This window comes from Salvelinus sp. IW2-2015, linkage group LG5 (genome assembly GCF_002910315.2).
Source record: "Salvelinus sp. IW2-2015 linkage group LG5, ASM291031v2, whole genome shotgun sequence".
NCBI classification, from domain to species: domain Eukaryota; kingdom Metazoa; phylum Chordata; class Actinopteri; order Salmoniformes; family Salmonidae; genus Salvelinus; species Salvelinus sp. IW2-2015.
Window position 1 is genome coordinate 28967996 of NC_036844.1, and position 16966 is coordinate 28984961.

Sequence of the window (16966 nt, forward strand, 5' to 3'; positions counted from 1 at the left end):
TATGAAATTGATTAAATAATATAGATTATTTTTAATTGCTGTGGGGGTTATAGTTCTACGAATAATAAATATATATTCAGAGCCTTTTTATTTCTCTATTTGGTTAGGTCAGGGTGTGATTTGGGTGGGCAATCTAGTTTTCCTATTTCTTTGTTTGGCCTGGTATGGTTCCCAATCAGAGGCAGCTGTCTATCGTTGTCTCTGATTGGGGATCATACTTAGGCAGCCTTTTTTCCCACCTTAGTTTGTGGGATCTTGATTTTGTTAGTAGCTGTATAGCCAGAACTTTACATTTTTTTTGTATTTTGGTGGTTTTTGGTGTTCATTGAAAAAATAAAGTAAGATGTTCGCCTACCTTGGTCTCATTCCAACAACGAGCGTAACAAATACATACCATACGAAACGTAACATATACCAATTGGAGTGTCCTGGATTTACATTTCTATGTTACGTCTACCCCTGAGTCCAGGTTGCACTAACGTAGACCGATATGTACCATACTGTACATACACAGAAATACTGACACATTTTGGAATGTTTAATTATGTTATTTCAGACCAATTACTGGTTGCTAGGTTTTCATTCCAATCAACAAGGTTTGAGGAAAATAGGGGGGAAGAGTTTTAGCCAAGGAAAAATTTTCAACAATAGGTCTTACTTTACTAACTCAAGACTTGGARGTTTCTACACTCCAGATTGAGCAAGGACCATTCTATTTACTTTTCAGTGAAAATAGCCCCAGGAGCAACAATAGGTTCAACTAAATCCCTATTCAAATGAAACCTAGCTGAAGAGATGAAAGCTCAGAGCTCTCTCACGTCACTGCATCACAGTTCATACAGTGCATGTAAAACCAGAAAAACTCATACTTCCCCCAGACCTCAGCATGAGCTTTAGTAGAGGGGATCTCCTGCCTGTCTGTACTCTGTTTGTGTGTTTGGGGTTTTGCTCGGAGTGTGGCCTCCCACCCACGCACTTCTGTCTGTCTGGAGATGACGCAGCAGCGTGACCGCCTCCCACTTCAGCCTCACATCTAACCACAGCCTCTCTCTCCCAACTCAAATATTCCCTGCTCAAAATGAACAAATTATAGTTTAACGCTCCAGTTCAACAGCTAGTCTACGTACAGTGAGCTGCAAAAGGAATGAATCCCGGTGTACATCTGAATGCTTATGTTTCTTAGAAGACAATCTGAAATATGTCAGTGGGTCAGTAAGGCTGGCCAGCTTCTCATGGCTTAACAAATATTTATCATCCTTTAAAGCAGGGATGGGCAACTGGCAGCCCCCCTTTTGTAGGCCCGCGGATCAATTTCCAAAAACTAAWCTCAGTCGGGGTCTCAACTTAATGTTGAGAGGTAGAATAYTAGAATACACAAGGTTCAATTTCCAAATGTTTTATTTTTCTCGTTACAGTATGTCATTCACTGACAGTCATTTAATTAGCCCATGTCAGCTAACATGTTTAAGTTAGGCAAGTTTGTCTAGCCAGTTATCTAAACTTGTAGTAGTCATGGTTAGTCACTCTCACTCAGATATATTCAAAACTGCAAACAACTTGCACCCCATGGCAAAATGAGTAAAATTGCAGGAAATTTCCTGTAAAACTCACATTTTTCTGTCTGTTCCATGAAAACATGAGTAGAATTGCATGAAATTAGTCATACAATTGCAACATATTTTCTCCGCCCCATGGCAAAAAGTGTAGCATTGCAGCAAACTTCATTCCAAACTGCAACATTTTATCTATGCCCCATGGCAAAATGTGTACATTTCAGGAAATGAACTCTAAACATTTTTTTTGTAAATTTTACTTAGGCTAGGGCAGGCTTTGACTGCACGTGTGGGTATGGATGTGGATGTGGGTTAGCAGACCCACGAGCCACTGCTGCCCCTCACGATGAGTTCAAATTTTTTTGTGGCGCCCACCCCATCAAAGAATCCCTGAGTTAAAGTGATTATGAGAGTATGATTATATGCCTTTAAAAAGTATGGTGTTAAAAGAGGAGAGAGTATTTGCCAAACCATCAGAAAATACTATTATTAAGTGAAATCCTCTATCTGTAACCACAGGAAAGTTCTCATTGTTAGTACAACTCAGCATTACACATATTGTACTAGTGGTAACAGACAAAATACATGATAATAATATAATAATAATATATAATAATATAWTAATAAGAGAATGACACATTATGGGTCACTAGCAGTCAATGTATGATTCAATAATGCCAATAAGCTCCACAACCCACGTCAAATCACTCCATTTTAATTTCTTCACACCCCCTGCAGAAATACCATCAAAAGGACAACGACAAAAACAACATTACACCACAATAACGATCTCCACCACTACCACTACTACCACTATTAAAAGGGCATGATGACAATAATGGGAGGCACAAGGTCTTATGACGCTCTTGTCTTTACCGTCAGTAGAATAGCAAGAAACCACATCCCCAAATATGCCTGCTTTAAACTGACACTGTGAGACCACATACCACATACACAGAGTGGACTCTGGACTTCTGTAGCTGTGCCCATAGCCCAGAGTAAATGACATAATCACTGGGTTTTTAAAACACAGGCCTGAGAAAGTCTCCTCCACTTCCTCCTGCCGGCTAGCAGGCTGCCTGGGAGTAAGGGACTCTGTTGACTAACTGGGAACTAGATAGGCCTACCTATACTGCACTCCTGCAGCCTCTCAACCCCGCGCATCTGCCCCACATTGCTTGGCAAGGAAAGCTGCAGCCCTAAGCTTTCCAAACAGTGCCGTGTTTCAACGCTAAACACACATACATTGCCTTCAGAAAGTATTGACTTCAAAATGTATTAAATCCTTTTTCTCTCACCCATCTCCACACAGTAGCCCATAATGACAAAGTGAAAACATGTTTTTAAAAATGTTTGCAAAGCTTTCGCTGCCTCCAGTTCTTCCTTGGGGCGGCGATATTCCCCAGCCTGTGCCCAGGGTTCCTTACCGTCTAGTATCTCCTCCCAAGTCCAGGAGTCCAGAACCCTCTGCTCCTGGTTACCACGCTGCTTGGTCCTTTTTAGGTGGGTAGTTCTGTAACGGTACTCGTCCTCGTCTGATGACGAGTATGAAAGATCGGACCAATGTGCAGCGTGGTAAGTGTCCATTTTAATGAAAACCAACTGAACACTGAATGACAAAACAAAAAGAGAACGACCGAGACTGAAACAGTTCTGTATGGACAAACACAAACACAGACACAGAAAACAACTACCCACAACCCATAGTGGGAAAACAGGCTACCTAAGTATGATTCTCAATCAGAGACAACGATCGACAGCTGCCTCTGATTGAGAACCATACCAGGCCAAACACAGAAATACAAACATAGAAAAACAACATAGAATGCCCACCCCAACTCACGCCCTGACCAAACCAAAACAAAGACATAAAAAAGGATCTAAGGTCAGAACGTGACAGTACCAGTCAAAAGTTTGGACACACTTACTCATTCCAGGGTTTTTCTAAAGGACACCAATAAGAATGAACAGCTGTGCCTTGATATACTGTCGTTTCTCTTATCCTTTTTGAGTTGTTCTTGACATAATATGGACTTGGTCTTTTACCAAATAGGGCAATCTTCTGTATACCACCCCTACCTTGTCACAACACAACTGATTGGCTCAAACGCATTAAGAAGGAAAGAAATTCCACAAATTAACTTTTAACAAMGCACACCTGTTAACTGAAATGCATTCCAGGTAACTACCTCATGAAGCTGGTTAAGAGAATGCCAAGAGTGTGCAAAGCTGTCATCAAGGCAAAGGGTAGTTACTTTGAAGAATCTCAAATATAAAATATATTTTGATTTGTTTAACACTTTTTTGGTTACATCATGATTCCATATGTGTTACTTCATAGTTTTGATGTCTCACTATTATTCTACAATGTAGAAAATAGTCAAAAGAAAGACAAATCCTGGAATGGGTAGGTGTGTCCAAACTTTTGACTGGTATTGTATATTCGRWGGACATAACATATCATACGAAATGGATGACGTGGTACACAATTTGATGACATAGTACACAGAAAACGGGAACCACTTTTGGCTCGTGAGCATCACTTTTAAAACAGCTGGCTGAAATTTTATAAAAGCATGGGAGCTGTAGTGGCTGGGGTGTCTTAGGGCCCTCTCCCCCCGGCCTGGCCTGGCCTGGCAGCAGCATTGTTATTCTGTATTTACCCTGGCTAATGGCTGTGCAGCTTTAGAGGTTTGGCGGGCTGCAGTCACACAGTCTCACATTCCACTGGCCAGCGCTAAATAACTGCTCCTTTTCTCCCCCTCACTAAGCAAATGGGAGGAAAGCGGGTTAAAGATGGGGATGTTGTTTTGAGCTAGCTCCTATATTTCCCTCAAATGCGAGATAGCCTCCTCCATGACACACACACTGTGTTCCCTCATCACTTAAAACAATTACCTCTAATTKGTGTTTTGTTTTTGGAGCTTRAGCTGCCAAAAACAATTTGCCTCTTTTTTCTCAACCTGCGCCAAAGTGTTGACTTGAATAGAGCCAGTGACAGGACAGGAATAGCCCTGAGAGGAGGAATCTAATTCCATGAGAAATCCCTGTTAAGATCACCAAATAACCATGTGACCTGAAGGGTTACCCTGGCGCAGTAAAGGCTGAACAGATATCAACAAACACTGGGACTGGACTGTAGATCGCCATCGCTCCTGACCTCAAATAACCTGAGATATTTTCCCTCCATATGAMAGTAGCCTAAATTAGAGAGAGAGACAGCCCATAAACATTAAAACACAACCTTGAGGGAAGGCTGTGACATGGCACCAAAAACACACACACAAACACACACACACACACATACACACACACACCCTTAATGTAAAGTTCACAGAGGGGTGAGGCTCATGAGGAGCAATGATTCAGATGACAGGCAGTCCTCACGCAGTCATCGGGCAGTCATCAGGCAGTCATCACACACACAGTTCTAAAATGGCTGAATGAATCCCCCTCTCTATGCCCCAGGGAGAGACTGACAGAGTGTGTGAGTGAAGCCATGCTTAGCCTCATCTCAGTGCACAGCCAGGCCTGTGGCACACTGTGGTGTGGTGCAGGMTTCTGGGTTTCCCATGTTTACCACAGCACCCATAACTTGGCATCAGAGGAGGAAGTGAGTGAGTGTGGGGAAGAGTAGAGGGCTCTCAGAGGGAAAATAAAGTGTGTCTCTAAACACGGACAGCTAGCCTTGGGCTGGTCCAATTCTGCTTGTTCTGCTGATTTCTCTTTGACCTTTCGTTCTCCCATGGACCTCTGACCTTTACCTCTGACCCATACCCAGGGAAAACCTAAATAAATCACTGCAATAACATGTGAGACAGAAGCTGAGCCTTCAGAATTAAATGCATGATTGGTATTGAATGACCCATTAAAGTCATATTTTGTGCATGACCACATTGGCCATTTCACATCCTCACATGACCTCCGTCCTATGTCACGGATGGAGAGAGATGAACCATTAGGCACGCAATACAGGGGGAGTGATATAGGACATTCTATAGAGACAGAGGTCAGCTCAGCCTTAATAGTAAGGACGTGAATATTGTTTTGGTCTAGCACTACCCAGCATATCAAAGTTCTGGAGGAAACCTGCGTTTACGAAATGGATAGATCTACAAAGAAACAGAGCCAGAGTGAGGGTGCTGCTGAGGGGAGGACGGCTCATAATAACGGCCGGAACAGCGTAAATGGAATGGCATCAAAGACATGGAAATCATTCCACCTATTCCGCTCCAGCCATTACCACCAGTCCTTCCTCCTCCATTAAGGTGCCACCAACCTCCTGTGGACTGGGCTAAATGAAGCAGGAAGTCTGGTTTAGGATACAGATGGTTACAGAGTGACTGGGCTGAGCACAGCAGGTCTGGTTAAGGATAATGAGGGAGAGTGACTGGGCTGAGCACAGCAGGTCTGGTTAAGGATAATGAGGGAGAGTGACTGGGCTGAGCACAGCAGGTCTGGTTAAGGATACAGAGGGAGAGTGACTGGGCTGAGCTTGGCAGGTTTGGTTAAGGATACAGAGGGAGAGTGACTGGGCTGAACTGGGCAGGTCTGGTTAAGGATACAGAGGGAGGGTGACTGGGCTGAGCTGGGCAGGTCTGGTTAAGGATACAGAGGGAGAGTGACTGGGCTGAGCTGGGCAGGTCTGGTTAAGGATACAGAGGGAGGGTGACTGGGCTGAGCTGGGCAGATCTGGTTAAGGATACAGAGGGAGAGTGACTGGGCTGAGCTGGGCAGGTCTGGTTAAGGATACAGAGGGAGAGTGACTGGGTGGGGAGAGCAGAAACAGGTCTAGTTGAGATGGGGAGCAACAGCTACCTGGCAACTGAGATTGATGGATGGAATGCCTGTGTGGTAGCAACCTTTGAGGAGAAGAAAGGCAGCGTCCCTCGCCCAAACAGAGCTGTGAGCAGGAAAACCCAGATTCAGAGCTACTGTAGGTAAATACTGCAGGGAGGGTGGGAGGGGGCAGTGGGAGGAGTGTCTATCAGTAACCTCACTGGATTCCCATTCTCAGCCTCTTTGGTCATACAGTGCTGCTTCACTCTGACCTGCACAACCCAGCTCAACCTCTATGACTGTGTGGAGGAGACATAACACAGAACAATACGAGCCTGATTCAAAGACCAACCGCCGACTGACTCTTTTAATCTATACAACCTGCTGGAAATGAAACGTGTAAAAGTATGTCAACATACACAGCACATGCCATATCTGATATTATTATGGGATTAATCTCTGATATGTTATCTGAGTATGATAAGAGAAAATGCAGAAAAATATAACTATGTTTATTGTTTATTTAGCTACTTCATTACCTATTCTCTGGCAATACAGCCATTCTGAGTTTGTGAAACCCTGTTCTGGACTACAGAGTTCCTGCTTTCTGCTTTGAAGCAGTGCAGTTTCATGCTCTCTCTCGCCTTTGTAAAAMGCTTTTTGATTGCACAATAATTCAAAATGTAATTGCGGTAAAACACTGTATTGAAAGCAACCAGTGTTGTTACTGTTGAAGATAAATGGGTCCCAGTTTTCTGATCTGAATTGTGTTTATTAATGAACAAAGGACACTCACATAGACCATTCAAGGTGGGTGCATAGGCCTATACGTTAAATGTACTGTTAGATATCAACTATCAGTAATATTAGGCTATACTTAAGAGTTAGCGATCTAGTTAACCACTTACTCAGGTGGTGAATTAGCCCCAAATGAATTATGTGATATGTGATATTAGCGCCAAAAAAGATGTAGACAAATGCATCTCTATTGAACAAAAAAATCAGAAAATTCTGGAACCCTATTTTTATAWTAAAATAATAACAACAATTGCATAGTTGTCGAACTTCAAATTCATGACAATGACTGGTTTAGGTTGCAAGTTAAAGTAATCCAAAAGTAATCAGATTACATTATTAATTTTGAGTAAGCAGTAACTAATCCTTCTCTGACCCTGCTGGATTCCCCACACCACTGGAATTCCTTAACATGATATATTAGGAGACCTGTGCCATACACTTCTGACAGTAGCATAAGATAAATATGAAGAGAATGAGCACAGAATGAGAATGGAAAAGGGCCACTTATATAATTTCACTGTTGGAGTTGAGGTTGAATGATTTGTGTCAATTGTCATTTACCAGTTTCTTTTGCATTAACCATGTCAGAATCTATTACAAATCTTTAAAGTAACTATACAGTGTTTCCATATTTCTATGAAATGTTACCTATAATTTATTACAATATAAATTAAATAGTTTTCCTTCCATCTTTTTTTATTAAAGCCCCCATGCCGTCTTTTTAATTGTCTTTTTAAATCATCACTCTATGTCTAATAAATCACTGTGTGTGTTTATTTCATGAAAATAATTTCAAATATATATTTTAGCATTTATTTCCCGAGCCTCCTTTTGCCATTGAAATGCTCAGTCTGATCAAGTGGGCGTGTAAATAAAAACTTGTATATATTTACATACACAGCCCTGATTGGCGGATAGAATCATCTAGACTCGAGTCTAGAGCCTACCCCGCTTACCCCTTCAAAGTAGATCAGATTGTTATTATCTGGGCCAAAAACTCCATCCCACTTAAACAGGCTGAAATGCCAGGAATTCTTTTCAAACACTTCTCACCCAAAAAGGGCATTATCATCATTTTCACAATTTCAGAGTATTATTTCATCCTCATAGTGTCGAAATATAACAAAAACAGGAAAATCACGTTTTTGACTGCAATGTCCATTTTAGTATGTTAAAAAGCAGCTTTTCTGTGTTGGAATGGTGTGGGCGTACCCCAACAACAGAATGGTTTGGGCGTATACCAGTCATTGAAAATATTCAAGCAAGTAGACCACTGATTGGCCAGTTCAGCCATGATTTAAGAGGAAATAGCAAGCATTTTTTAAACGGATGGTTGGAGATGCAAGTTTGAGGTGGGATTTTTTAAGTGTTTTTTRCCCTCCAATTTATGCTTTGAACACAAATGTGAGTATAGGACAAGTCAACAACATTATTTGGGTATGGGTAAGTTAACAGAATATGAACTTTTAAAAGTGAGATTTTCACTGGACATTTACTTTAAATGAACTCTCAGAACCTAGGATGGGAATGTAATTACTGTAAAATATAGTAATAGCTACACAAAACCAGCCTGGTAGACTGAGGCTTAACAGAATTACCTGAAACTCACAAAGCCTTATTTATCCTTTTTTTCATAATGTTCTACAACAGCTTTAACAACATTGTTCTTTTAAGAAAGGCAATCTTGAATCATTAGGCAGAAAATGACTGCATTTGGAAGCAAACTGCACCACGGCAAGGTTCTTGCAGGTTTGCTCAGTCTAGGCCTCAGTTTCGCTGTGGTGCTGAATGTCACAGCCACTCAGATATGGAAAAGCGTTGTTGTTGTCATTGACCAGCGGCCATTGAAACATGCTAAAGAGAAAATTCTGCATGTCCATTGAGTGAACAGTCCACACACACCTTTGGTCTGCCAAAAGTTACGCTGCCTTAGGTTGCACTCTGTAGCCCCAGCCATACAAACTCACACAACTGGACAAAAGCCTGGGTAAATGCAGCTTACAGTACCCGTACAATACAGACACAGGCCCGATTGTACACTAGTTTGATTCTCTAGACCAAATATTCAGATTACACAAAATGAATAATCCCATATTGTACTGTAATTACAATTGGAGAATAAATGCAGGGACATTCTGATGTTGTTTTTTTACAAAGTGTGAACAATTAATTTACATTGCAGAAAAATATAGTTCATTATGACAAAACCCCTTTTTGTAATTTACAAATATGCTGTAGTTCTGTAATGAAGGGCTGGTGGAAGAAAAAGCTTAGCAACTTCATATTTCACTACAATATTTTCCAAAACAAAATCTCTTCGAAAACACCATGACAGGGTCAACTGAAATTACAGTCATTAGTTGTATTTTTTAATATAAAAACATGGGAAAGATTTGTGTAAATGTATAGGAAATGTGTGGGCCTAAGTGAATGTGAATATTGCTCTAACCCTCTTGACCACGATGCCCCACAGCCAACACTTCAAGGACGACCTCCGCTGTATTTGCATAAATGTAGCTTTCACAGTGACTGAATCAGTGTTCTCGTTTATTTTTACCACTGCAGTTTATTTTTGGGTCCTGTTCGCATTCTAAAACAAATCGTAGTCTGCCTTAATTGTGGGGTTGTGGGGTAAGTCAACCTAAAATAACCTTGGGCCCCACACGGATCAACACAGAAAGGGATACCCCCTAATCACAGAAAGGGATACCCCCTAATCACGACTAATGAAAAGCTGAGCAAATAATAACAGTGCTCTCAAACCAACAGGTAAGATAGTTAGAAGTGCCACTCCAAGGCCATAAAGTTCATAGACTGATGATCTGTCATACTGTGAACTGTGAATCAATCTGAATGATCATATACACTGAGTGTACAAAACATAATGCTCTTTCCATGACATAGACTGACCAGGTGAATCCAGGTAAAAGCTATGGTCCCTTATTGATGTCACTTGTTAAATCAACTTCAAACAGCGTTGATAAAGGGCAGGAATCAGGTTAAATAAGAATTGTTAAGCCTTGAGACAATTGAGACATTAATTGTGTATGTGTACCATTCAGAGGGTGAATGGACAAGACAAAAATTGTAAGTGCCTTTGAACAGGGTATGGTAGTAGGTGCCAGGAGAACAAGTTTGTGTCAAGAACTGCAACGTTGCTGGGTTTCACACAGTCAACAGTTTCCCGTGTGTATCAAGAATGGTCCACCACCCAAAGGACGCTAGTTAGAAACTTCCTTCAAACTGCCATTTAAAATGAGGAAGGGCGATTTTTTTTAAAATGAGCATATTGGATGATTGTCATTCATATTCCATTCACCCAGCTCAATGTAACATCATTAGGTTTAGGCTACTACATGATACTCAAATTTTCCCTATACCCATCATGTGGTTGCTACAACCTAGCCTATGAATGAAAGTTTATAACGTAGGTGCACAGAGCGAGAGAAAAATAAGAGTAAACACAGTGACAGAAAGTGACACATTCAATACCGCCTTGCACACTCTTGCCTGCATCTAGCTGATCTAGGGTGCAATCATTAGTCCACTCCAAACAGTTGCGAAGGAGAGTTTCTATTGGACAAATTCAGGTATGTTTACTCCTGTTTCGTTTGCATTCATTTAAGAAATGTTTTTCAACAGAATCGGCGTCATGAATAGACCCCCTGATCACCTGGCCGCAAACACAGTTAAATTTCATAGCAGCCACATACGAACAGCATGATCACCTTGCTCATTGTATAATTCCTTCTCACATTTACGCGCTCTCCTCCTCTCACCTTTTCCCTTCGCTTGTGAACTTCATTGCACAACACAACAGCTGTCTGAGACCAGGCGAAAAAAACATTCCAAGTCAAACCTTCATACCATAATCGCTAACTGCTACACACAGCCTACATTGTTGTGTCACCATATTAGCTAATTTCATAGTCAACATAGCTACTAGAACTAATGCATTAGTAAACCCGCTAAAATCATGCAGTGCAGAGTACAGCAAGTACTTCAGCAGTTACAACGGTGGGCCCGGTAGCAATAAATTAATAAAARCCAAAGCTTACCTTGACTTGGAAGAGGTCAAATCAAATCAAATCCAGTGTTGGATAGCCATAGCCAGCTAGCAAACATAGCATCCCTCTCTGTTTGAGCCGTGTGTTTGAGTAGGCTAAACTAGCTAGCTGCATTTGCTAGCTAAGTATGTGAAAGTGAAAAAAATACAATGAAATATAGCTGGCTCACTCTTTCTTGCTTTTCCTTTATTGTTCAAGAAATTAATTTGTTCAAAACTGTTCCACTATTGAGAACCATGAGCCTCCTAGGTTTTGTATTGAAGGACAGAAACTAGCTGTCTTATGGCTAAATCATGTTGCTACCCCAGAGAGTGCTGTTGAGACCTTCGTTGTAAAACAGTGTGTTTTAATAAATTATTTGGTGACGTGAATATATTTAGTATAGTTTTATCTAAAAAGGATAACATTTTTTATGTTTCACTATTTACATTTTTTATGAAATTCACTGAGGCAGATGGTCCTCCACTTCCTCCCCTGATGAGCCTCCACTGGCACACAGAGACAAAAAAATGGTATCCACGAGTTCATCTGACTCTGGGGAAGTAGATAAATGGCCTCATTGCCAAAATCCCAATGTATCCCTTTAACTTTATGCAGGAGAGCGGCAACCATGATATTTAATTTTTGATAATTGAGTGGAGATATTGATTAATTTCAGTTTGACATTTCATGTGTACCTTTAAAAAAATTAGAACAGTCAACTGTGTATGTTGCTGGTTATTATTACAGTTTAATAACTGTATTATGCATTTAAAATATTATGTTAAGTTTCAAACTATACAGTATGTAGAGCAGCAGTAGTAACAACCTGACATACTAGGAAAATCATACATTAGCAGAAAAAGAGTACAAAATGTTTGTTTAATTGAATATGTCCCCATTAACAGTCACACTGGTATTCAGCGCAGTATGAATGGCCATGGCCCCAAGACTAATTGGGCTGTACCAGAGTAAGTGCCCCTATGCAAGGTCCCTCTTAGACTTGTAAATGTGCCTATTTGTAAGTTAAGATTTGTCTGTATAATCTTCTCAAAAGTCACTATAAATTWGCATTTAAAACCTGTTTTTATTTATTTTTTAAATCAGGGGGCATGCCCCTGGAACCCAGTAGCAAAATGTTTCCCCGCCAATGTCAGAGTAGCTCCTACGCCCCTGATTGTGAATGTGTTGTGAGTGAATGACCTGTTACTGGCCACCTCCTTTACAGGGCAGTGGGAGAGGAAAGTCAACTCCAGTGTAGGCTCAAGAGTGTAAACTAGTATAAGGCTCCATGCCTTACCACAGTTTATCTGATACTGTGCAGATAGACTCAACACATGCCAGCCAGACAATGTGGAGATGTGGTTAGAGGAGGGGCAAAGCTGAAATATGCCAATGAGCCATGTCTGAGAAATGCAAGGTAATAGTAAAGTTTCCACTGAGATGTAATTGTTTCTTTTGATTTTGATTTTTTAGGCCTAGGGGCCTATGTGCAATTTCTTCCCTAGTAGGACTGATATTGTTCKGAAATATGTCGCCAAAAAGGGCATCAAACCAACCACTCACCCACTCTGAATCCAGGACCTGTGAGAGTATCCGCTGACTGTCCGTTCTCGCCTATCAGTGTGGTATTGTTGCCCTGTTCACAGGTGTCCTGGCACTGGCCTTTCAAACAAATCCTCTTGCAGATGAGAGGGGCGATGACCACTTTGAAGCGCTCCCGGGTGGATGCGCGCTCTGCGCACCAGGCCAGCCTCTGGACACCCAGCCAGATGACGAGCAGATGGGAAATGATCAGAGAAGGCATCCTGGCATCCTTCACTGCCGTGCACGAAGAGATGGGGGCATTCACGGTGGCAAAATGGAATGCTCCTAAAGTCTGTTTAGCACGGACCAAACCACCAATGGAGTCGGTATTCCTTTCAATCGAACCCTGAAAACAGCCGACTAACTTCCGTAGATATTCCAAAATGTTGATTATAAAGGTTCCTCATACAACGACAAAAGTATGGAGAAAACTCCAGTGGTGTACTTCTTCCTTCCTTTCCTTTCAAAACAGCTCATTTCAGTCACTCTGCATATAACAATTATTCATTCAGAACAGTAAAATATATGCATTTTTTGTTGCTAAAATACAGGACACCGTTAACAACCCAAAAGTTACCGAGATAACTTTCCCCTTTTCCTACCCGCTTTCTCGCTCTCTTTTCTCCCTGATGTTGCTTGGATGGTTGGCGTGTGCGTATCTGGGTTAGGGAAAGAAGGGGAGGAGAGAGGGAGAGGGAGCCAATCCTCTACAGAGAGGGCTGGTAGCAGGCCAGGCATGTTGGTCATTTCTCTAACGCCCCCTATCCTCCCATCCAGCGAAAGATAACCGCACAGCTGTGCGTGTCGCTCTGGAAAACACCTAATCAAATAGTGTGAACTGCCAACAGTGCGTAGCAGCTCCTCATTCAGAAGAATCTAGCTTACAGTTACAGTTACAGTTGTGGGAGGAAAAGAGGTGCCTGTTGAGAAAACTGTTTCCCCCAAAAAACATGAATAATTAGCCCTCATAATTTAGGCCTATCTCATATCTGGACAAATGAAAAATTAATGACCAATATTGGTACATACACTACCGTTCAAAAGTTTGGATTCACTTAGAAATGTACTTGTTTTTGAAAGAAAAGCACATTTTCTGTCCATTAAAATAACATCAAATTGATCAGAAATACAGTGTAGACATTGTTAATGTTGTAAATGACTATCGTAGCTGAAACCCACAAAACACCCGTCTCAACATCAACAGTGAAGAGGCGACTCCGGGATGCTGGCCTTCTAGGCAGAGTTGCAAAGAAAAAGCCATATCTCAGACTGGCCAATAAAAATAAAATATTAAGATGGGCAAAAGAACACAGACACTGGACAGAGGAACTCTGCCTTGAAGGCCAGCATCCCGGAGTCGCCTCTTCACTGTTGACGTTGAGACTGATGTTTTGGGGGGACTATTTAATGAAGCTGCCAGTCGAAGACTTGTGAGGCATCTGTTCCTAAAATCTAGACACTCTAATGTACTTGTCCTCTTGCTCTGTTGTGGCCTGGGGCCTCCCACTCCTCTTTCTATTCTGGCTAGAGCCAGTTTGCGCTGTTCTGTGAAGGGAGTAGTACACATCGTTGTATGAGATCTTCAGTTTCTTGGCAATTTCTCACATGGAATAGCCTTAATTTCTCAGAACGAAAATATACTGACTAGTTTCAGAAGAAAGTTAATTGTTTCTGGCCAGTTTGAGCCTGTAACAGAACCCACAAATGCTGATGCTCCAAATACTCAACGTGTCTAAAGAAGGCCAGTTTTATTGCTTCTTTAATCAGGACAACAGTTTTCAGCTGTGCTAACATAATTGCAAAAGGGTTTTGTAATGATCAATTAGCCTTTTAAAATGATAAACTTGGATTAGCTAACACAACGTGCCATTGGAACACAGGAGTGATGGTTGCTGATAATGGGCTTCTGTACACCTATGTAGTTAACAATGTCTACACTGTATTTCTGATCAATTTMATGTTATTTTAATGGACAAAAAGTGTGCTTTTCTTTCAAAAACAAGGACATTTCTAAGTGACCCCAAACTTTTGAATGGTAGTGTATGAGACAGCACAACGACTGGATGAGACAGTAACAGTACCAAATCTTGCTATCCGATCAATGTATACCGGATTTTTATTTAGTAGTGAAATTAAATATAAAGAAAGTATGAAGTAACAACAGAGCATTACCACATACGGAAAGGGGAGTAGGCTGAGACAATTTATGCTTGATCTGAAAATGTGGTRGGAGGCGCTGTATGGATGGTGTGACACAATTGCGGAGACTCCATAGGCATGCAGAGGCCAAATTYAGCTCTGTACCGCATCGCAGTGCGCCTCTCAAATTTTGTAACAATGGAGAGGGCTCCGTATAGCTCCACATTGACATGATTGGTTGACGGTAGGTGAGGGCGAGAGGTCCTATATAAACACAAACTCACTTCCTTGACAACTTCCTTCACAACAGCTCTGCACTGCTCGCGAAGCACAAGAAATATGAATGCCCTGACTTCTCAAGAAGCCATGTCACCGTAAATGCTGCACGGCCAATGCAGACCTCGGATTGACCATTAAGTGCCTTTTACAGACCACACACCATGATGATTAGTTGACCTTCACAATCAGTTAATGATGTACAGTTGGGGTCAGGAATATCATCCGGTTGGGTCATGTGATTGGCCAGGAGGAGAAAGTGAGTGTTGGGGAGAGGGGTTGAGTCACTTCCTCTCCGAAAAGTAAGAATGTTTGCTTTCAGTCGCTAAGGAAATGACTGCATGGGCCTGGAGAGAGTTCACAGGCTGCTCTCACATTTCTCTGCCTCCGCTTCTCCCCCTCACAGCGACATGCCTTGCCAAGACACACTTGCACAAAACATTCACATGCAAACTCACAGTCGAATAATTTTTAAAAACTCACAGGAGCTCACAAAAATAGAACCCAGTGGAGCTGTAACACATACAAACACCTACTCAAGCACCTTCACTCACACCCCAACAAAACAAATAACTGAGTCAAGAGCCCAGTCCAGCTTTTAACATTAGAACGAGATAGAGGTACTCATACTAAACAGATGAGAAATGGAGAGTTGGAAATATACACTCGGGACACCACCACCTGCACACAGAGCTATCAAAGGTCTGATCACTGACTGCCACTCATACACATGACAGGAATGTCAGGAAGTCACAGCTATAGAAAAGGGGGGGGGGGGGGGGGGGGGGGGGCTACATCACTGCCTAATTTCTATAGTCGCAGAGGGGACAAAGGGATTCCAGTTACTTCTGTTGCGAAACAGACACGATACACACTGGGGCAATTGTGTGAAATTACCCCCTTTGTAAACTCAATAGTTATTACTGCCAAACCAAGTAGTAAAGCTACTGTGACTCATTACAACACATATTCATCTTCCATATCAAGACAATCATCACATGGGATAACTGTGAAAGCCAGAACACCACCAGACTGGGTCAGTGGTTCCCTTGGATAGACGGTGAGACCACAGGGCCAGGGAAGGGTGGAGGCTGTGGGCCTAGACATCACAGAGATCAGCCCTCACATTTCAGTGGGACTGGGCAAACAAGGAGTGACTGCTGTGCGCAAGTTTTACAAGGGATGGAAGTGTTTGGCTGTTTTTGGCAGGGTTGTTCTATTTTTCTAACCTTTGTATGCTACTGGTTTTCCATTAGCCTGATTGTTAAATATGGTGCTTCTCCAGTCATATCCTGTGACTTGGTCTACTAGCATGTCATCAACATTTATGACGAGGGCCCTGTGGAAAGAATTGGGAATGAGTGTCTGTTTTTCTGTTCACATTTACACAAGGCTGTCATTTTAATCAATCCAGGGTGGCTGTGTGTCATTGTTTGTGAGTGGTCTTTGGGTGAGGGTGTCCGCAGGGCCATATCCGTCACGGAAGGAAGCAGGGTCACTACTCTGGTTGCATGGCTGGAAAATTAGTGTGAATCAAAAGCACAGGGAGCACCAGTCTGACCACACCAGAGAGACCACAGAGGACACTGTTTTCAACTCCGCCTCAACCAAGAACATCTTACATTTAATATGGCTGCACTCCACTGTTGACTTGAAATTGTACTGCCACTAAGCCTCATAAACCTTGTGAAAAATAGTGCAAGCTCAAGCCCTCATAGCAAGATCAAGAAATATAGCACTATTGATTACATAAAGTGCAGTTGACAGTGCATGTCAGAGCAAAAACCT

At 41.9% G+C, this 16966-nt stretch overlaps 1 protein-coding gene across 5 annotated transcripts in view; it reads right to left on the reverse strand.

The window, feature by feature from the left end:
* LOC111964216 (latent-transforming growth factor beta-binding protein 3-like) overlaps positions 1–13409 on the reverse strand; it is a 74909-nt gene extending 61500 nt beyond the window's left edge. For all 5 annotated transcript variants that reach the window (XM_023988010.2, XM_023988012.2, XM_023988011.2 and 2 more), the window contains exon 1: positions 12743–13409. In XM_023988010.2, coding sequence (XP_023843778.1) covers positions 12743–12983 — 241 coding nt within the window. In that variant the 5' untranslated portion in view covers positions 12984–13409. The remainder of the gene's footprint in view (positions 1–12742) is intronic.
* Between the last annotated feature and the right edge of the window lie 3557 nt (positions 13410–16966).